The 23,348-nt window shown below is 39.2% G+C and overlaps 1 protein-coding gene across 4 annotated transcripts in view; it reads right to left on the minus strand.

Annotated features, from left to right (window-relative positions):
- Positions 1-23,348, minus strand: part of Musk (muscle associated receptor tyrosine kinase) — a 100,501-nt gene that overhangs the window by 9,826 nt on the left and 67,327 nt on the right. For 2 of the 4 annotated variants that reach the window (XM_034502683.2, XM_034502685.2), the window contains 5 exons: positions 20,495-20,501; positions 14,203-14,466; positions 12,232-12,407; positions 893-1,091; positions 288-479 (listed from right to left, as the gene is read on the minus strand). In XM_034502683.2, coding sequence (XP_034358574.1) covers positions 288-479; positions 893-1,091; positions 12,232-12,407; positions 14,203-14,466; positions 20,495-20,501 — 838 coding nt within the window. Of the gene's footprint in view, positions 1-287; positions 480-892; positions 1,092-11,592; positions 11,617-12,231; positions 12,408-14,202; positions 14,467-20,494; positions 20,537-21,736; positions 21,747-23,348 lie in introns of all 4 variants that reach the window. The other 2 variants (XM_076934913.1, XM_034502684.2) reach the window with 2 other exon arrangements.

Genomic DNA, 23,348 nt, shown 5'->3' on the forward strand with positions numbered 1-23,348 from the left:
AGGTTTACAGGCATCTGTAAGTACCTCCAGTTTCAGGAGATTCAACACCCTCTTCTGGCTTCTGAGGGCACTTCACCCACATCACAGACATACATGCAGGCAAAAAACCAACACAGGTAAAATAAAAAATAAAAGCTTACAAAACAGTATTTAGTGCAAACACATAATGCAAAGAATTAAATAACTTGTTAATAACTTGTATTCACAGTAAGCAAGTCTAATGATCTGATAACTTTTCAAACCTAGTAAATTCTAGCAGAGATTTTTTTCCCCATAGTTAACTTTACCTTGCTTGAAAGACCCTTCCAAATGCTCCCTCTCCAATGTCTCTGACATACTCAATGTTATTCCTTGGATACTCCAGGCTGAGCAGCTTGGGATTCAGAAGGAGTGGCATCCTCTGGTACATGGGGTTAGGATGGAGCCTATCCAGCAGGAGCTCGGAAGGCAATGTGGTGAGGGTCACTGCTGTGGACTCTCTGCGGGTGAGAGAGGCAAGATCAACAATGGCCTCTGCATGTAGGCATAGATCCTTAAACATACTAGAAATACATAGAACATATTAAGATGGCTGGACACTCTTGGGCTTGAGAACAAGAAAGTGTGTTGCTTGGTCTTCAGTCAATAGGACATTTTGTCATCATCCTCATCAGCAGTGGCAGCAGGAGAAGACAGGATAAAGAAGTAGCCATTTCCATCTAAACGATGATTTAAGTCCTATCTGCTATAAAAACTGACTTTGGTACATGTGACCTTTTAAAAGTTCAGAGTAGGTTTGTCTAATCGCAAAGCCAGGGTACGGATGGCAGTGAGACAGCGGCAGTGCGATTGACACTGCTCACCCCCAATTCCAAAAGTGAGTATCGGGATGGGGCTGCAACCTGATCCTCACCTTTTCTTATTTTTCCACTCTTTCCTCCTTCGGCAGCAATAGAGGGTAGCGATGGTGAGGAGAGCAAACACGGCAAAGCTGGACATGATGGAGATGATGACAGTCATGGAGTATGCAGGTGAGACGGCAAAGGAAGAGGTGGAGGCAGGCAGATTTGGAATGTCCACGCTCGGCCTGGAGGACGTTATTGATGGGAATGCTGCAAGCAAACACGAATTCTTTGTGCTTACTCTGGAACCTTTTAAAATCAGTTTTTGTACTGAAGCCCACACTACCATGGCCTTAAGAATATGCTAGGGTATCAGCTTCTCTATAGTGTATCAGCCCTCCTCTGTTATCTATGTATACAGTGTAGTGTTAACAATCCAGTAAGGTTCATTTGCAAGGAAGGGGAGATACAGAGGAGAAATATGCTTTTCTAAAAGAAATGCAAACCTCAGGCCTAGGCTCCTTGTCTACTGTTTATGACTGACAGTGCTCAGAAAATTATATACTTTTTTTAAAAATCACTAAAAACGTTTTCATGTACAGACTGCAGGTGAAGGTGAGAACATTTGAAATGAGTGTGTGTGTGTGTGTGTGTGAGAGAGAGAGAGAGAGAGTAGTAGTAGTAGGTTTATAAATAATAAAAATAACGAAGATGAAAAAATCACAGGAACATAAAGGAGCAGAAACCAATTCACCCAAAGCTTGAACTCTCATCAAGCTCCCGTGTAAGAGGCTAACAAAATTTAAAAGCAGGTGAAATCTGCATTTGTGCTGGAAATCAGCAGGTACCGCACTTCTGTTGATCTGCTTGCCGCTTAGGAGCACAGTAGAGCTACTTAAACAACCTCAGCACACACACCTTGACTCTTCTGTGTACAGTGAATAAAGACAAAAACATGAACAGAATATTTTACATGACCAAAAAGAGTCTCGACATCCAAGAATCAACTTTGTAACTTAAAAAGAGAGATATTTCTTCAAATATCTGGGAAACACCAACGGAAGTAGCTAATGCCACAGAGAAAAACCTCAATAACTTTCAAAACCATAAATCCTAAAGCTCTGTTCTCTCACCAAAAATGAATATAGTGAAAGATTAAATAAAATCCAACAGGACTATGAAGAAAAAGAAAGATCTGTAACTCTTCTGGTTAAAAATATTAAAAGTAGTCATTGTTATAGGTCAGAAAACAAAAGTCTTAATAGCATGTATGAAATTTGTCCCAAACTGTACTCATTGATAAACTTATGGTTATGTCTTCTTCTGTTAGACACAGGAAGAAGATGGATGGATTGTGAGACATTCGACAAGCAACAGGAACTCTTAAGAACAAAAGGAAACAGGGGACACGATGGTACCCATATGCAAGCAGAGGTTGCTAAGGGAGACCACACATACCACAAATGACAGAGACGAGCAAAATTTCTAGTCTTCTAAATATTTAGAACATGGTCTGATGAGTGGAATTTTAATTGGAAAAGACAACAGAAGCCACAAATGCAGCAATTAAGAAAGAAGCGGGTTGTCTCAAGAGACTCACAGATCAATAAAGACAAAATAATACATAATTATGCCATTACATTTAAAAATCTTAGAGAAAATGATAGAAACACACTCATCACCAAATTTGAATTTAAAAATGTCCATGAGTAGAAGCATAAGCAAGAAACCATTGTGTGACAACAAACACACTCTGTAAGACTTAGGAGAGGGAAAATTCTAGTTATCACAACATGTCTCATCTAGGGAACATTATTTCATCCTGTTAAGGAATCTACAGTGCTAATATGCAACCCAGAAAATAGCACAAAAGGAAAAGGCACACACCAATTATCTGACAAAGCTTTAGAAGTATCGAAGTGAGCAATTGCTGACTGATACCAACACAGGAAGAGAATATGGTTTCACAAACAGGAAGATATTAATTAATATAATATAAAAAATCAAAAACACAAAAGAAAAACCCATATTTCAATAGGAGCCAATGATATTTGGAAACTGGCATTTTTAAAGTGACAGTTGTAAATAGTGCCTGTGTCTCTGCCTTCTTAGTTTGGAGTGGGGACAGCTCAGCACTTCCAACTGATCAAAAAAACCTTTTAATACAAAAAGTGCCCAGGGCCACTTGAGACACAAGATTCAGGAAAGTGCAGGTTATAGGGGGTGTTTACATATGACTTCTAGTCTAGGAATGGACATAGTGAATACTCCTGGCTGCCATTGGCCAAGCAACTGTAGAGGTCAAACACAGTCACTGCTGGGACTTAGGAAGACATATGGGAGAGGGAGGTACTCAGTACAGCAGTAAACATCTGCATGGGATTGGTGACAGCTTGCCTTATCAAGACACAGCAGTGGTGGGCTTCGACTTCCCAGGTTCTAACACTGGCCCACAGTCAACTTTAGCTTCTTCAATCCAAAGGAAGCTTTGAAAGAGTCAGCTAAACTTCCCACTCTAAATACAGTAGGAATAATTACTCAAATATATAAATATCTATTTTTATATCTGGATTTTACAGAGATATTCATAATGTATATAATATGTGAGATCATATAATTTGTGCACCGGACATGGGCACAGACATCTGGGTCCAAGAGATCCCTGGCTACCCCATCTCACCAATGGGTGAGTTGCTGCCTCAAAAAATTAAGATGGCTAGTGATACATGAAGATATCAACATCTGGTCTCCACATATACATGCACAGATGCACCTACCCACATACATATGTGCACACACATACACAAACCACCCACTCACACCCACATACACACAAACACACATCAAATTATTATAAAAAAGATTTTAATGATGGGTTCCTAAAAAAATTCATGATCACTCTGTAAGATTTATTTTTTTTAAATGAAAGAATTTACATCATTTGACCAGTAGTTTTGCTGTGTGGATTCAAACATTTCTTTCTTTCTGGGTAGTTCTATTATGATTCTCTCATTGTTGCTCATAAGAACAAGTTGCTCTAGTTTTTTCCCAGAGTCATGTCAGTCACCTCTCTGGAGCCAAAGGTCCAAACTGTATTTTCATTACATTTCCTTTTTATCTGTAAGTTTTCTTTAATAAATTTTATAAATTTATCTTTTTCTTATAATCATCAAATATTCACTCATCCATATACTAACATATTGATTATTGTTAATGGTTTTTGGGAATCAGGAGCTTTGTGGAACAATTAATAAGCAGATTGCTAGCAACGAAATGAAAGAGGATGTTATAAGAGTAGTATTGGGGTACTCAAGAACATGTAGGGGCAGCAACAGTATGGTTTTGGCATGCATACATTTTTTAATGTAAATTTAAATTAGATATAAAGAAGCAACACCAGTAGAAAGCTGCATTCGTGTCTCTTGAAAAGCCATATGAGACTCATGCCCTGAGAGGCCTCCCCTTCTGCCACGTGGGGTTATAGTGAGAAGATAGTAGTATCTGAAGCTAACCTACAGCAACCACATGTGTGGTCCTCACCTGACACTAAATACGCCTTTGCCTTAATCCTGGGCAACCAGCTCCCAAAACACAAAGAAACAGATTTTTGTGGCTTAAAAGCTGCTCCCTCTAGTGTGTTTTGCTGTTGTATCCTAACAGGCAAAATCTAAGATGACTGCATAGGGGAAGGCATCATAAGAGTCGAGTGGGATGAGAGTGAGTAGATAATGTTTTACAAAAAAGAAATAGTATGTACTGGTCGGAACCAAGCTGCTTTGTGCTTTTCCAAAAGTGCACCTGCCGGTTTCATTGCTGTAGGTGGGAATATCCATAGTTAAAGCAGAGAACAGCTTTGGGCCATAAGAAGGTCTCACATGACAATCAGAGTTATCTGGCCTTTGCCCCAAAGCAAGTGGAGAAAAACCACAGGAAAGATTTAAGTAGTGCAGCAATTTGTCAGCTTTGTGCATGAGGAAGATGTCTTAGCTACAACCCAGACTTCCATGACATCATTCCCAGCATGGCTGATAGCGAGCTCCTATTATGACCTCCTGAGGAGTGAGAAAGAGATGTCTGATGCAAACCATTGGATAGGATTCCTACCACACACATACCCACAGGTAAAGAGAAAATCTAAAAGAGTCAGTCTTAACAGAAAACAAAAGAAGAAAAACAAATTATAAAATATATATATATATAGCCAGACATATGAAACTATTTTACTTTCCAAACTAGGAACTAGAAAAGATGCAGTTACTTCTATAGGCTGGTTAGAAACTTGCAGCATCACTCAAGGTCTTCATAGTTTGCTATTTTACCTCAGTTATTGAGGTAAGATAAGACTATTGGATGATAGTCACCCCTTCAAGGATTCTCCCTCAAGATCTCTTGAGAAAATACACAAAACATCTCTTACCTAAAGACCATCTGAATTTGAAATAACAATAGTATTCAAAATAACAATATTATTCAAAATAACAATAATAATAAATAATGATAATAATAATATGGTGTTTCTAAACCGAAATAGAGCTATAATGAACCAAGTTTAGTTAAACATGGCCAAAATGTTCTCGCAATTAATGGAGTGAATTTTAGTTGGGAAAGCCTGCAGAGACTATGCAGAAGAGAGTCATTCACTTTCGAATCTGTTTCTATGAGTTTCTAGCTTTCCCATTCCTGCAAGATGGGTCAGCATTTCAAATCATTAAAATATTAATGCATTACAAACCCTCCCGCTGGGCGGTGGTGGTGGCCGGGTGGTGGTGGGAGGCAGAGGCAGGCAGATTTCTGAGTTCCAGGCCAGCCTGGTCTACAAAGTGAGTTCCAGGACAGCCAGGACTACACAGAGAAACCCTGTCTCGAAAAACAAGCAAGCAAGCAAGCAAACAAACAAAAACCCCTCCCTCCTTCCCTTCTTCCCTCCCTCTCTCCTTTTCTTCCTCCCTCCTTCTCTCACTTCATTTATGGCCAAAATAGTAACTGACCATGATGGAAACTGAATTTTAGAACCAAATCATATATTGATCTAAATGGTGATTAAAAGCTTGTCAAGTTATTTGGATGATGTAAAATTAGAAACATTTTTTGTCCACAGGAGCTTCTACAGAATCACTCCTGACAATATGAGAAGCCATTGATACCTCTTTTAGAATGAATCTGTTACAACAATCAGGCAGGCTTTTCATGTGAGGTCTTGGAAATTAAAAAGAAGATAATATCCCTCCACAGGGAATTCTGCCTGGCTACAGGAAGTGGCCACTTCAGGATCCATATCCCCCGCTCTTAGGAGTCTCAGCTAGAGTCATCCCCTTGACCTTCTGGGGCCTCTCTCCATCCCAGGTCTCTGGCAAGCCCTAGAGATTGCCCATCCACTGCCAATCCCCCTTCTCTCTCCCCTGCTCTCCCTATATGATCCCCCTCACCCCCCCCGTCTCACTCCACTCCCCATCCCCTCTTTTACCCAGTTCCCTCCTTACATTCACCTCTGATATCTATTTTGTTTCCCCTTCTGAGAAATATTCAACCATCCTCCCTTGGGCCCCTCCTGGTTATTTGGCTTCTTAGGATCTGTTGACTGAAGCATGGTTATTCTGTACTTTGTGGCTAATACCCACTTATAAGTGAATATATAGTATGCATGTCTTTTGAGTCTGGGTTACCTCATTCAGTATCATATTTTTTAGTTCCATATAGTTGCCTAAGAAATTCATGATGCCTTTGTTTTTAATGGCTGAATAGTAGTATTCCACTGTGTAGGTGTACCACATTCTCTGGATTCATTCTCCAGTTGAGAGACAACTACATTGTTTCCAGTTTCTATCACAAATAAAACTTCTATAAACACAGACAGCAACCCACCCACAAAAACTTTCAACCCAAAATGTGTCCTATAAGATATGCAGGGACAAAGATAGAACAGAGACTGAAGGAATAGCCAACCAATGTGCCCCAAGTTGAGACCCCATGGGCAAGAACCAATCTCTGACACTATTAATGATACTCAGTTATGCTTGCAGACAGGAACCTAGCATACTGTCCTCTGAGAGGCTCCATCCAGCAGCCACTGGAAAGAGATGCAAAGACTCACACCCAAGCATTAGATGGAGCTTGGGGAGTCTTGTGGAAGAGTTGGGAGAAGGATTGAGGCACATGAAGAGGACAGAGACTCCACAGGAAGACCAACAGAGCCAACTAACCTGGACTCTTAAGGGCTCCCAGAGATTGAATCACCAACCAAAGAGTGAGCACATGCTGGACCCCCAGCACATCTGTAGCAGATGAGTAGCTTGGTCTTCATGAAGGTCCCCCAACAACTGGAGCAAGAGCTCTGAGTCTGTTGTCTGTCTGTCTGCCTGCCTATGGATCCCATTCCCCTAAATTGTTCACCTTGTCTGGCCTCAGTGGGAGAGGATACACCTAGTCCTGCAGTGACTTGTTGTGTGAGGAATGGGGAGTGATAATCAGAGGGGCACTTAAAGAGGGGAAGGTGGAATGGGGGAAGAACTTTTGTGAGGGGGTACTGGGAAGAGAGGAAGGGCTGATACTGGATTGTAAAGTAAAGAAGCTAATAGAAAAGCATAAGCTTTAACAATGTGAAGATTAGACTTTGATGATGCAGCCAGACTCAGACAAACTGGGGCGTGAATACTGGCTTACCCCAACACTAGACAGGTCATGTCAGACAAGTCGGCTGACCTGTTTCTCACATTGACTAGGATGTAGAGTGGAGCATGTTCATGGCACACACTCTCATAGGGCTGTTGAGGGGCTTGACTGTGTACCTACCATGCTAACTGGTTTCTCGGGATTCGGTACACAGTCATTCACTCTATGGGTACTTGAATGATGCGAAAGCTGGAAGGGACAAGAAAATGGATGGAACGCACCTCTCCAGGACCAGAATAAGTCAGACTGCACTTCTGTTCTTCAGAAGCTTTGAAATGGAGAGCATGTTCCCTGCTGACTGTGCCTGGAAGGTATGTGACATCCCACAAAAGAGACCAACAGTATGCTCAGCACAGAGTAACATAAATATGGCACAGTCATGACGTGTTTAAGAACGTATGTCACTTCAGCAAAAGATACCGAAGTAAAACAAACCCAGGAACGACTGAAACCCTAGTTTCCATGTTTCAGCAAGTAGAAAATAAGGCAAAGATAAAGAAGGATTTAAAAAAAATACCTTTAATGCCCCCTCAAATGAACTAGTAATGACATTTGGAATTTATTAAGAAACCAAAACCTTACATGGATAGCTGGTTTTCAAAACATCAGAAATCCTTAGAATTGACATGACAAACATTTCTGTATTAATGGTCATTTTCATTAGAGACCTGTCTGCTCCAGACAGCTTCTTATATTGAATTCTAAGAAGAAATTGAGCATCCTTGGAGTTACTCCAGTTGTGGTGAGACAGCCACTAGGCAAGAATTGCCACTTTCCTTCTACAGACAAATTACTGTCCAGAAAAGGACACACTTGCAGAATAGTCGACTGATTATATCTGCCTAGACAGAGTAATCAGCCCTTAATAATTCTGCAGCACTAAGGTCTGTCAGATGATCCTAGGCCAGAAGGCAGAAGAACAGATGCTCCAACGTTTTGAAGTAGAGCGAGTGTCCAGGTGTTCAGAGGTCTCTATAAATTGGCTAAGTTTTAGAAGCTATGCTTTGTGCTTCCCACAATTATAGTCAACTCAGTCATTCTGGATTTCTGACGGGGTTGAAAACTTATAGCTATTTACCTTGAGAGAAAAGATCTGAGTATATGGTCGTCAGCTGACATTCATCCTAAGCCAGGTTCAGAACTAAATGTTTTAGTTAGGAGAGATGACAGAGGTGTTGGTAGGTCAACAAAAGGATGGACTGGGTATTAGGACTATCTTGTACCTCACTGGTACAAATTGGCATAATTATGCTCTAATTGTATTTTGAGAGAAAAGTTTCCTTTTAACAGGAAGGGTGATGTGTAGGAGGAGCTAAGGTGGGAGGAGTACTGAGAGGAAGAAAAGGAGTAAGAAGAGGAGAAGAAGAAGGAGAGGAGAAGCTAGGTGATGAAAGAGAGATAGAGGGGGGAGACAGGGAAGCAGATGTTCATGTATCTCCACCAGTCAAAGATAGTAGATATATCTAGGTTGGTCAGTGGGTTACACCTCTGATTGAACAATTCCAATCTTATAAAGCCTATGATTAACATTATTTTAAAAAAATGTATAAATGCAAAAAGGAAAAGGGGGGCATGGGATAGGGGTTTCCTAAGGGGGATGGGGGGTAATGGGGATAGGGGATGGCATCTGAAGTGTAAATAAAATATCTAATAAAAGAAAAGAAAAGAAAAGAAAAGAAAAGAAAAGAAAAGAAAAGAAAAGAAAACAAAACAAAAGAAACCAAAAAGCAGGACGTGCAAGATGGCTCAGTGGGTCAAGACATTTACTGCCCAGCCTGATGAACTGAGTTTGATTCCCAGCACCCATACAGTAGAACTGACTCTCACAATTGTTCACTGACCTGTGTGTGTATGCAAGCACACACCACATACCACACACACACACACAGAGAGAATAAATGTAATAAGGTCTTTTTAAAAAAAATCATAAAGCAAGGACTATTTGAGGGCCTACCTCGTTCCCTAGAACACAGGTTGCTGCGTGTGATACGGACAGTTGGTTAGATTACTAACCCACTATAAGATAACAGAGTGACTACTGGCTTTTAACTCAGAGAGCATAGACATAACCCACTTACATGCAGGAAAAAAAAATGATCCCTTTACAACATTGGAGCTAATTTTTTTTCAAATGTATCAAATATCTCATAAAATTATTTTTCAAAGAAAATTAATTAGAAAATTAGTATCTGTAGCTAGTTTGCGTTGCTCAGTATTTCAACTTGTAGGAGTTATTTCTCTCCTCCTTCCTGTGGGTCCCAGGGGTTGATCCCTCAGGACCGACAGCAAGTAACTTTACCCTCTGAGCTGTCTCGCTGGCCCTCCTGATGGCCCTTTTAACATCATTTCATTTAACATTTCTAACATTGTACTGAAAACAGGGTATCCTGAAGCAACAATAAAAACCAACTGTGGTGGTTTGAATAGAAATGGTTTCCATAGATTCATACATTTGAGTGCTTGGCCCACAGAGAGCGGTGTGGCCTTGTTGAAGGAAGATGGAGGAAGTGTGCCACTGTGGGGATAGGCTTTGAGGTCTTCTACACTCAGGCTATGCCTAGTGTGTCCCACAGTCTCTTCTGCTGCCTGTGGTAGAACTCTCAGCTCCTTCTCCAGCGCCACTGCGTCTGCCTGCACACCACCTTGTTTTCCACCATGATGATAGTAAATAAAACCTCTGAAACTGCAAGCCAGCCCCAGTTTAAATGCTTCCTTTATAAGAATTGCTATGATCATGGTGTCTCTTCACAGCAATGAAACCCTAACTAAGACACCAAAAACTAAGCCTTGTTCCATTCCACACTCAGAAGAGCATATTATATATTACAGATAAGTTGGGAGAAAGGGTTTTGAGTCTTTCTACCTCAAAGAAATGATAAATGGGTACACGAGAGACAGGCTTCTCTGAATTTGAACTTTCTTCAGGATATTAAAACATGATACAATACTTCTCAAATATGTCCAATTTCAAAACACTTCAAAGAAATCTCAAATCTTAGATTGCACTCCACACCGAATACACTGGAATGTATATGTGGGGACCCCCAGGCAGCCACACTTTTTTAAGTTTTCCAGCTGATGTCAATGTGCCCAATGAATAAAGAATCACAGCGACCCAGTGCATGGTGGCACACATCTGCCGTCTCAGAAATTCAGGATCAAAGCCAAGACATTTGAGGCCAGCCTGAGCTCCTTAATGAACCATATCTAAACACACCCATGTGGATGCTTGTCTGGCATTGAATTGGCCATGGATTTGCTTCTCCTCACCACCAAACTCCCTACTCCATTCTAGCACTTTCAAAGAAAGACATGAAATTCCACTTCTTCAGATAAAGACAACAGACTAGTCTTGAAGGTTTCATTTTTAAAGGCCACAAAGGTGAGTGGGTAGAGAAAGGAGCCCAATCTGGGAAGAGTTGAGTAGAGGGGTGAAGATGATCAAATTATGTTATATAAAACTCTTAATGAGCTACTAATAAGTAGGCACAATCAGAAATGAGATTCCAACGACATACTAAGAACTTTCCTCTCTGATACTACTCGAATAATCAATTTTAGAGTTAAAACAAAATATTTTGAAAAGTGGGAATATAGGTGATTTATTGTCCTTTTCATTTTCCCCTTGGCCAAATAACAAGAGGTTCTATAATTAACATAGAATTTGTGTATAATAACTCAAGGACTAAAAGAAGATAAAGAAAAATAAGATTAAAAATGTACACCTATTTTCAAAAAAGAAAGACTTGTCACAAATAAAGATCACAAATCACCTCAATGGAGTGAAAAATAGTATTTGTTTCCATCTGAAAATAATTACATAATGCAAAATTGTGACTACAGAATCAGGTTACATTTAAACTTGGCTGATTTTGCAAACATATGAAGTATAAAACAGGCCAGCCATCTTGAGGTGAAAGATAGTATTTGTCCCATTCACCAAGTGTCACACATTCTCCGTATTCTACTTAGAAGCCAGTGCGTGGTGCTATGATGCTCGCTCGGTACACTGTGTTCGGGATTTAGGGAAATGTAGTGTAAATATGCATGCATGAATCCACTTACAGACACAGATTTCAGAGGCACAAACAAAATTACTTACTTGTTATGTTTTCTTTTTTATAATCTGAGGGGGAAAGGATAAAAACCGGTTTTAAGTAAGCATTAAGATACCTCCTAGACCCTGTGAGCTATAGCTAAGAAATGCAGCTTTCCCTCTCAGCATTTAAATGAATGACAGAAAAGCGTTCAAATATGAGGAGTGCGTCTTGGAAATTAAACCAGTCGTCATGCAGTGGCTCGGTTGTATTTTGTGAGATCAGCGTTTTCAAACATGTGGCTTATTTCTGCATGCTTAAAAAATCTGCATCGCTGGCTGAGGAAGAGGATTATTTATTCCGTTACTCCATTCCTCTGACAAACTATGAGATGTTTCTTAGCCATTTTCGCATACATTCTAGAAAACGTTGCACTTGTAACATCCTCTATGAAATAAAGCAAGATCCAAGCAGCAGTTAAAAGTGCCCTTTGATTTATTTGAAAACAAATGAAATGAGTCTTTATGATAATCTATGCAATTAGGAGAACATTAGGATTCTGCTATTATGTGTGTAGAAATGGCAAAGCAAAAACCATTATTAGAACAGTCTAAAAATGTTAGGAGCTTTAAGTACACACCTTACTTGACTTTAAATAGTAAAATTTCCTTAACTTCCAAAGTCTGGAGGAAGTTCTTTGTTACCTAAATATGGCAGTCTTGTGCAGGCTGTGGGGTCCCAGTGCATGCTGGGAAGCTTGCTGCACTCTGGTACCGGAAGCAGATGCATCCCAGATCTGTAGAGTCCCCGGTGGGTCTTTCCTTCCATTGCTAGCCATTCCTTTGCACAGAAGAGCTCCTTTACTGCCAAGCAGTATTCTCTGAAATGTTTGTAAGGCAAGCAAGACTTGATGAATCATGACGAGTTGAAGACAAACTTTCAGTGAGTCTTAAATTTTGTATTTTTGAAACATCATCACATCCTAGTGTTTTTCCTTATAAAAGTAGTTTTGAAATGAATATACTTTAAATAATGCAAGACATTAAAGATACAGTGTACTGTGCTGTGAAACGAAATACTATCTTGTTTAGTTTCTTTCTTTTTTAAATTTAGAATGAATTAGATAAGAGTCCTGGTAGATCCTCTCTCAACGTTCATATTAAAAACAAAGGTACAGGGGCTGGAGAGATGGCTCAGAGGTTATGAGCACTTGTTTGTTACCCTTGCAGAAGACAAGTACCCATATAGTGGCTCACAACCACCTGTAACTGTAGCTCCAGGGGATCCAAAAGGTACTTCTATGGTGCACACACATGCATACAGGAAAACATTCATACACATAAAATAATTAAACCTTAAAAAATAAAGATACAGAAACAAGGTTGACAATTTAAAGAACATACGACCTAAGGAACAGGAGCTGCCACCTCGGGCTGATGAGCAGAGCTCAAGAAAGGAACACACTATACCTCGGGGTTCTGCTTTGCTCCCTGGAATACAGCAGCAGCTCCTGTAACCGTTTGCAGGAGTGCTCTGGATTGCTTAGCCAGCTCTTCCTGGGAGAAACAGAGTCCTGCCCTGAGGCTGTAGCCCTTAGGTCTGGACATGTGTCAGGAGTGGAGGAGCTAGAGAATGGCTGACTGGGCTGACTGGACTCGGGACATTATTGTCTGTCCACATTTACTAGGATAAACTGCATCAAGAGAAACCTGGGTAATTCCAAATTAAGATTGATAGGACTAATAATACGAGGACAATAATTTAAAAGGGAAAATAATTAAAGTACCTAAGGGCTTGGATTTAGCCAGTGGTAGGTTTTTTGTTTAGCACACACACACACATGTGCGTGTGAGTGTACACACATACACACATACACACATACATACATTCATTCACATACACACAAAAATACACACAAATGCACACAGTACATACACGTGCGCACACACACACACACACACACACACACACACACACACAGAGCTCACAAACCACAACTAATTCTCCCTTTCCTTTGTCCTTGGTTATTCCTTCTTTTCTATGAATTTCACTGCCTTGGAGCCCTCGTATAAGAGAAGTCATATAGAATTTGCCCCTGTGACTGATTTAATTCTTTTAGCCCACTACCTTTCAGCTTCTCCCAAGTTGCAATCTATATCTATATCTGTATCTGTATCTGTATCTGTATCTGTATCTGTATCTGTATCTGTATCTGTATCTGTATCTGTATCTGTATCTGTATCTGTATCTGTATATCTGTATCTGTATCTGTATCTATATATCTGTATCTGTATCTCTATCTATCTATCTATCTATCTATCTATCTATCTATCTATAGAGAGAGAATATGACAGGTGTCCTATGTCCTTATCAAGGAGGGAATTTTATTTGTGTGTACGTGCATATGCACACATATATCATAGAGCTTGTTTGTGGTCTACAAGACAACTTTCTGACTGAGCCAGAGTCTAATGTTTTCTGTAAGTTCAGAGTATTCATATCATAGATTGCCACTCGTAGTTATAATGGGAGGAATTTTGTTCTTTTAATTATTTCTTTTGGGTGAATGGCAAAATTTGTCTAACCTACCACCCATGACAATGCCTTCTTTGGCAAACTGTTGGCATACAGGGAAAAAAATAGAATTTTTTACTCACTCATCTTCAAAGTTTTACCTGCAAACGGGCATGGGAGTAGGTACAACTCCAGGGCTGCACTCTTGGAAGAGGTGGTTACACAGCAGAGCCTCAGCGGCTGGCCGGCAGAGTGGGCTCACAGCCTTCAGCTCATTCCATGCAGTGTGGATCAGCAGCTCTTGGGCCTCCTCGGGGTCTGGGTAGGAGGTGTTGAAGAAGACAAGAACATCTTTCGCCAGGACTGCATCACACACCTCCCCTTTGTACTGGGCACAGTAGCCTTTGCTGTCTTTCTGTGACTTACTGAAAGAAGTGATGAACAACATAGCCAATCATATGCAATTTCTTAGCATCCATTTTCCCCTGCACACACACATCTGCATCACAGAACCAGAGAGAGACTGTCCTAGCAAATATATTGAAATGTCTCTTATGAATATTCTCCCCATTTTCTGCACCAACTGTGCCATCTTTAGATACCTCAAGGCTATGACAAAGGCTGTGGAAATCTTTGGAGATGGTCCAGAGCTGAGTGAATTTGGGCATTTTTGTTGTTTATGTTATGCATAGAAGTGACTGTTCTTACTACAGTCAGCTCACATATCTCTTGCACGTAAGCTGATATAATCCAAGAAAAGCATTCATCGAGATGGATCACAGACGAGAGAACATAACAATTGCTCCACGGGAAAAACTTTCAGCTTTAATGACAACCTATTTGTTACTGCAATACTCAGTACATTCCCATCTTGGCCACACCACTTGTTTTTTTGGGACAGTGATAACTCAGAGACTAACCAACAATAATTATTGAATATTTATATATGTAGGCAGCACCATAGTCTACTGCATTCCAATGGTTTCCATCAGACCTTTATCATTAACAGCATGGAAAATTTAGATCTTTCTTATTTAAATGTATACTATTAATTTTAGATATTTTTTTGCTAAGATTTAGTTTTGTGTTACCATTACATAAAAGATTCAACATAAGAAAATCTAACCCACTGAAATTCATAAACTTTTGAATGGTTAAAAAACACTGTTTGAATTTGAAAATTTGATTCTCTATAAATCAACACCGTCTGGTCTTTGAAACAGACCTGTTAGAATGAGACATGATTCCAATACAAGAGTTTCAGTTTGAATTGGTCATTTACTAATTTGCCATCAGGATCGTTAATGTACCATTTAGTTCAGAAAAGATATTTGAAATAAAATTTAAAAAATAAAAAAAAAACTAGGTATTTAAAATAAAAAGCCTTGAATAAGAAAATAACGCACTTGGGGAATTCAATATGTGCTGGCATTGAGAAAAACATTTAGAGTCATGATTGCTGAAGTTAAAAAAAATCAGAATAATAACTAATAAAAAAGTAACTCAGCCAGGTTTACAAAAGGTCTGACATGTTGTTACATCTTGGTAAAATGAGAGATGAAAAAGAGCAGGAAAACAATTCTTGTTCCATATAAAAGTTAAATAATTCTCCCCATGTCTGTAACCTCAAGTATTAACTACTGACAGAAGCTAATTTTTGTTTTTCCCCATGAACATCAAAATATAACACACATTGGTGTTTTTCTTGTAATTGCACAAGAAAAACACTTTTTGGGGGGGTTTGGAAAAGAAAAGGACACTGTAGAAAATTGATTTTTAAAATGACCTCAGAAATAAGGAAACAGTGGTCAGTTCCTCTCAGAATCCCTGCTCTGTCCTTAGTGAAACCTTAGCAGATCTTCTGGACAATGTTAGTATGCCTTAAAGAAATGAATCCCCACTTATTTTTTAAATATTAGCTAAATAACTCCAAAGAAAGAATAAAAGAAAGAACAAAAGAAGGGAATCAAATAGGTTTTGAATAAAAACTTTAAGTAGCACACATGCTTTGATTAGCTCCACAGTCCAAGAGTATGAATGTTGTATGTGTGTGTGTGAGTGTGTGTGTGTGTGTGTGTGTGTGTGTGTGTGTGTGTGTGTGAATTGCCTAGTCATAGCTTTGACATTTTAACTTCTTTTTCTTTTCTCTTTTTTCTTGGACATATTTATTTATAAAACTATCTTGAAGATATTTATAAATATTTTTCTACAGCTATCAAAATTTAGATATCAGGCATGGAAGCAAGTTGAATCATTTAGTCCATAGACTTCCTAAATCTATCAGTAATAATAATATAACAATAAAATAGTAATAATAGTAACAAAACCTTGACTGTTGCTCCCAGTAAGAACTGGTTGTTGAGGTGAACACAAAGCCTCCAAAGCCTCTCCGTCCCTGGCTTTCTGTGGGCTTTTGCACTGCGCACTGATCCGTGGTGTATCTCTTTAGCTCTTAGGCTGCTGATAGGCTAGTCTTACATGCAGTTGGCTCTGTTGCTCTTTTGAACACTGGGGCAGAGGTCACAGAGGTCCCTTTACAGAATGATTATTCTGGAATGTTCTGGTAGACCATCTCTTAAAAATAAGAGTTAGTGCTGCGCATGGCACCGTTTCTCTATTACCTCCTGGCAAACCTCCTTCTGTGATGGTAAGAAGTATTTGATCCTGGATACCTCCCTCACCTTCTTCTCTGAAGAACAGCTCTGTAGTCAGTGGAACATTCATATGACTCTTCCCCTTCTCTCTCCACTAACACATGTCTGAATCACATTTTGAAATATTTCCTTCCGGTTTCTATGAAGGAGGCACCATCTATTCCCTTTGAACTTTGTCCAGAGGCATGTCCAGAGAACCAGCTATGTCCTGTTTGTTTGGTTTATGACACCCCCTGCTGTAGTGGAGGTACACTTGATAGCTCTTCCTCTCCTTGGATCTTCCCTTACACAGCCACCGTTACATTTCCCCTGCAAAGGTGACAGCCGAGGTTCCCAGCCATTCCTCGTCCTCAAAGCAACTGGCGGGGATTTTATTCTTTCCTGCTCTCTGTACGTGATTTCACTTGCTAGGGCAGAGGCCAGCGAGTACAACTCAAGACACTTCAGACTCAATTCTTAAAGAAATATGTAGACTCTTAAAAGGACCCAATGATTTTTGATAATACTTTAAAAATCTTAGAATGTGGTAAATAACGGATACTCATAATCATATGTACTTAAATCTAAGTTAAATGTTCACATATGCATACCATGATGGGCACTCTTTTTTCCAAGTAACATATACATGATATTTCTTCAGTCCTTTGTTTAAGCAAAATTTTTGTCTTTTTAAGTAACATTTAATTGACAGAAGCTTTGTATAACATTATGACATGATACTTTGAATTGAGCTAATTAACATGTATTATTTCAGATGCATATCAAAATGTGTGGTAAAAACAGTTAAAATCTATTTAGTGATTTTTTTTAAAAGAATACTATACATAATGTTAACACCAGTCACCTCATTCTATGATGGCTTTCTTCAACCTGTTCCTGTGTCTGACTGAAATTTCACATCCTTCATAGTTTAAAGTTTATGTTATTATTATTTTTTTTTTACAAATTCTTCTTTTTTTCCTGAGAGCTAAAAATAATACCTACTTTTCAAGTGGTTGTAGACATTTAAAAGAAGAATATTTAATGACATGTGAAAACGACATGAGACTCAACCGTATCTCCACAAGTGAAGTTTTACTGAAAAGAAAGCAATTATACCGGTTTTCATGGCTAGGTTTCTGCTAAACTAACAGGCCAAGCAGTTTTAATAAGGTCTGTATGGCTCACTGAGGGAATATATTAATATCTGATCCTTTATAGAAAATGTTTGCCAACCTCCGCTGTTGCGTACTGATCAAATGTCACTTTGCTGAACTGCCAAGCACGATGTCCTCAGCGGGGAGAACATGACCTTCCTGAAAATCCTCCTGTGCTTCCTGCAAGTGGAAGAGCCACTTACTATACAAAATGCACTACCGTATACAGAAACAATGGTTTTTTTTTTTATTAAAAACTAAAAAATGGAGAAAATTGATTTTATCTCTCCCAGAAGCTAAGAGAAAAAATATAAGGTTGGGTATGTAGGGGGAGGGTGAGCTAAGAGGAGCTGGAGGACAGGGAAAGACTGATGATAATATACTATATGAAATTCTCCAAGAACAAATAAAACAAATATATTTCTAAACTAAAAAAATTATGTGTCTCCTAGACACATATTTTATATATTACATATTTATTATGTGTCTCCTAGACAGATATTTTATATATTACATATTTGTATATAATAGATTATATTGTTCATACACAGAAATATCGTAATTGAACTGTAAATACATTTTTGTATCCTGCATTTTTGCCTCACAGATATTATAAACATTTGCCTATTCCTTTAAAAAACAAAGCTACTACTTGATTTCCTTGATCAGTAGATATGTATGTTGTTTATACACTATATCCATGAGTGTAAGCAGTTGTGAATAGTATCCATAATTCTTATTTTTTTTGAATAGGTTTCTAAATGTGGATTATTTTGTCTATAGATACAACCATTTTAAGACTGACAATAAAAATCTTTAAGTTGGAAATTATAAAACAGCCATTTTCCCCACTATCAGCAGAGTTTGAGCGTGTTTATGTTATCACAAGAGGAAAGTGACTGGGGCGGCTCTTCGTATTTCTTGAGACACAGTCTCACTTTGTTGTCCGTGCTGGCTTGAAAACTTCCTGACCTTCTGCCCCAGCCTACTGAGTGCTAGGATGGCCTGCATGGCCCACAACCAGTTAGAAACCGTTCTTTGACTGGCATTTATTTAACTTCCACCATGTTTAAACTGCTTCATTTGAATTTACTTCAGTGGAGATGATCTATGTCTACTCTTTTAGCCCTGCATTTTATTTTATTTATGATTCCAGTATTACACTGTCTTACAATTAATCTTTAAAAATTAAAAAATAAAAATTAAAAAAAATTTTTAAAAAATGTAAAAAATAAAACCTCCAGAGACTTGGAAGTATATAAATTGGTTTTGTGTCTCCATTTCTAATATGTTTGCAGTAATAGAGTACATGGTTTTTTTAAAAAGCTGGGAGGGCCGTTGTTTGCACCATATGGCCTGTCAGTAGACACTGGGTTCCACTGTAAAGTTCTTAAGAGTGGGAACACTGCCTCTGAGAGGTGGAAAGCCACTTAGAAGCTAACAACTGATCTCCAAAGAGACCACTGCAGCTGTGTATCCAGAGGTGACATCCAGGAGGAACTGCATTTTATTGTGCATTTAGTTATTTTCTCCATGGAATTGGAATCAGTATCTGAAGTTTTATATTCTTCTCAGTTTCTCTGCAGTGCATGTAAATATGAATTCTGGAGTCTGGCTGTCAAAACTTTGATGGAGGCCTAGCACTTTGTGACCTGTATGGTCTGGCAACTCTTGCTGTACCTGGATCCCTGTACAAAAATGTACAAAGAGTAATACTTCTCCCTAAGGTCCTTGTAATGTTAAAATGAGAACAGGTATCATGATACTAACTGCCATGGTTGTTACTGCTATTATGGATTAATCATCTGTACTTGGGACATTACAAGGGATTTTTATAGCATTTTTTTGTTTTGTTTATTCACCTGTTTGCTTTGCTTTGTTTCATTTTGTTTTGTTGGTGGTGGTGGTGGTGTTTTCCTGAGACAGGGTTTCATTTAGCCAAGGCTGGTTTTGAACTCCTGATCCTTCTCCTTTAGCCTTCTATATCTGACAGCTAAAGACCACCAAACATAACTAATTGCTCCACTGTTATTTTTTTCTTTCAATTGTTTGCTTTTAGACAAGGTGTCATGTAGTACGGATCATCCCTAAATTCAATACATAGCCTAGGCTATCCTCAAACACACTATGTAGCCCATTCCAGCCTGAAACTTCTGATCTTCTTCACTCAGTGGTGGAATTAGAGGTATGAATTACTGTGTCAGATTACCACACAGAATTTTAATGAAAGTCAATTTTAGCAATTCTGTATAAAAAAAAAAAAATGCACTGTAAGTAAAAACTTTAATGAGTTGATTTCTTTTAATCTCTAGGAAAAACATATATAAAGGAGTTTTGGAGTCAGTCTTGAGTTGCATTTCAAGATACCTCATTTCTATCTGAGTGAGCCTCCAGTGTACTTTCTCAGTACCTTTCCTGAAAATGGGGAGAGCCATAGTCCCTATTTGACAGGGATCTCCTGAACAGCATCCAACATACGGGAAATATTCAGTCAACATTAGTGACTTTTATATTCATTTTTATCATCTTATAAAAATGCTAAATGGCTTTGGACAATAGAAATACCTAAAAAAAATTTATAGTGCTTAGCAGAGAAATCATGGACATGTTGAACTAAAACCACAAATGGCACAAAATGCATTGGAATAATAATGGATGCTTACCTCCATTCTGGTAATAGGAAAGACGTGTCCATAGGAAACCACAGGGGGTTGGGGGGGAAGAAAGAGAGAGAGAAAGTCATCACATACTCATCTTAACCACTATAAGATTCTATGAGGCTCTCTGCTTTTACGAGAAGGCTGGAACTACATTAACAGGTGGAGTTGGGGGCAGATTAAAACAATACTGTCTCAGGGAGCTGTAATCTTTTCAGATAGCAGCAGCCATGGGCTCTGCTGGCCACACATGAAAGAAAATACCAATTTTACCAAATTTTACAAGTAATAGATAAGGTAGTCAGACAGATAGGAAAACAGAAGAGATAGATAATAGATAGATAGATAGATAGATAGATAGATAGATAGATAGATAGATAGATAGATAGATTGACAGATGGTGGATAGATAATAGAGACAGATGTAGATATATGTGAAGAGATACATGATAGATATTGATATGTATTACTGGCACTGGGAATACTGTTTCTAATTGCTAGCTGTGTTATTAGTCAGAAAAACTGCATCAGAGGAAGGGTTGAATGATTCAGGGAATCCATTTGTTCCTTTCCCTATAAATCCTCTTCTCCTTTGATATAAAGGAACTAGAACAGAGGAAGAAGGGGCGCCAGCTGTACAACCATAGCAGGCCATAGCTCATCGGTTCTCCCAGGTTCCTGAAGGAATGGCTGCCTATCAGTGGGCAGAAGAAAGTGGAGGGATTTATAAGGGGATAATAGGACTGGAGGTTTAAACTAGATTAGATTGCTGTAGTTAATCCTTAAACATTGCCCAAGCCTTGTGGAATCTGCTTAAAAGCTGTAATGAATTTGATTCCCTAAGGGAAAAGAAGATTCTAAAACACATAATTTCTCAGCACCCAGCAACTGGAGAAGAATAACAGTTTTCTCTGTGTGCATGTCAAGTCTAGATTTCAATACACTGGTTGCACATGTCATCTTGAAATCTGTCACCTCTCTGTTCCCTATTGAATTTATAAGCCATTTGACATTTTTTGAAAGTATATATAATATATACATACACATATATATTATACATATATATGTATTACACACACACACATACTTGATCATAGTATTAGCCAACAAAGACCCCCAAACTCCCATCCCTCTCAACATGAGTTGCTTAGCTGAGCGACAGAACCTAGTGCTAAGGAAAGCTGTATTCCATTAGGACAAATCCCCATCACATTCAGTACTGGAAACTGACAGGCTCCGGAGAGACGGTGGTGGGGGAGCTGTCAAGAGCTATGTAAGGTCTGCAAGATTTCATCCCACCAGGAGTCACTACAAAATACCTCAGACTTAATTTTCATTCTGAAAAATAAAATCTAGTATGTCTTTTGTTGAGTTACACAGGTTAGGCTGAAACACTCTCATTTGCATTCAGAAGATGCTGCAGTGGCCGAGGAGATGGCTCAGCAGTTAAAACACTCACCAAGTCAGGGTGAAGGGAGTTTGGATCCCTAGAAACTCACAAAAAATGCCCAGTGGGTATGGTAGTCACCTGTAATCCCAGCCTCAAAGGCAGAGACAGGGGATCCTCAGAGCAGGCTGGTTAGCAAGACTAGCCAAATCAGTGCATTCTGGGTTTGATTGAGAGACCCTGCTTCAATGCATAGTGTGGAAGTGCAATGGGGAATAGTTCCTAACAGCAACTTCTAGCCACCATTTGTGCACCCACAGCCACACACATCCATCCACGCACATGCAGAGGAAATGCATAAAATTGGAAAACGGAATAAAGATGAGAGGGGGGAGGGAGAGGTTAATAATCCTTCCCACAAATTTTGACTTAAGAATTAGGATTTAGATTTTACTGAACCGTAGAGGAGCCAGCAGAGATTCCTTAATGAATGAAAATCAGCAAAGGGCCTGGTGTAGGAAGCACAGAGTTCTCCACTGTAAGCACTGGTGTGCTCAAGCTTCATGATAAGTCTTCACTATACAGGTGGAAACATGTGGAAGAGGAGACTAGGAAATTCCTCTGCAGAAGTGGTATCTGGTGCAGGTGAACAGAGGCAGATCCTAAGAGCAGCAGAGCAGGGAGACACTGACCAACCCATGAGGGAGCTGAGGTCATGCGTATAAAGATGTCCTTATTCTAAGATTCTATGGCAGACTTAATAATATGAGCAAATCCCAAAGAGGGCCCATACACAGCAGAGGACAGAAGCCACTAAGGTACACCTCCAGGTTAAGGACAAGAAGGTAAAGAGAAGCAAACCCAACTCAGGGTGGTTATAAGAAAATAGTGGTACTCTCATCACTGAGTGGCCATGTGTTTCTGAAGTAAAGGTACAGGTGTGCCTCTTCACATCCCGCCCCCCATGCTCTTCCTTTCTCTTCTCCTCTCCCTCCTTCTCTGCCTTTCAATGCTGAATGGTTAGGGAACCAGGGACAGAGTCCATGAAAATTATACTTTATAATAAATTATTTTATTTCTCAAACTACGTCTTTCCAATTTCTGAAATTTTTACCATATTTGCAGTATCTTTGAAATTATCTGGAAAAGTCAGTAAATATCATCGGTCCTCTTCTGACACACATCATTTGTATTGGCGGAAAGCTTTCTGGCTGTGCCTTGTACACCTCATGGAGAAATATCTGGTAGCAATTGAGTATAACTACTGGCTGACTCTCAAGTATTCTTTCCCCTTTTGCTAAGAACAAACCCAAAATACTTCCAGTCACTGTAAAACCCAGATAATGTTACAATGAAATACCAGAGCACGTTGTAGAGATAGATTGCTCTCTACTCATGCTGTAGGAAGCATGGAATGGTGGAAGGAGGAAGATGTAACTCCCAGGTTCATCCCGGTGTTCTAAGACCAGGTTTG

Source organism: Arvicanthis niloticus, chromosome 5 (genome assembly GCF_011762505.2).
Source record: "Arvicanthis niloticus isolate mArvNil1 chromosome 5, mArvNil1.pat.X, whole genome shotgun sequence".
NCBI lineage: Eukaryota > Metazoa > Chordata > Mammalia > Rodentia > Muridae > Arvicanthis > Arvicanthis niloticus.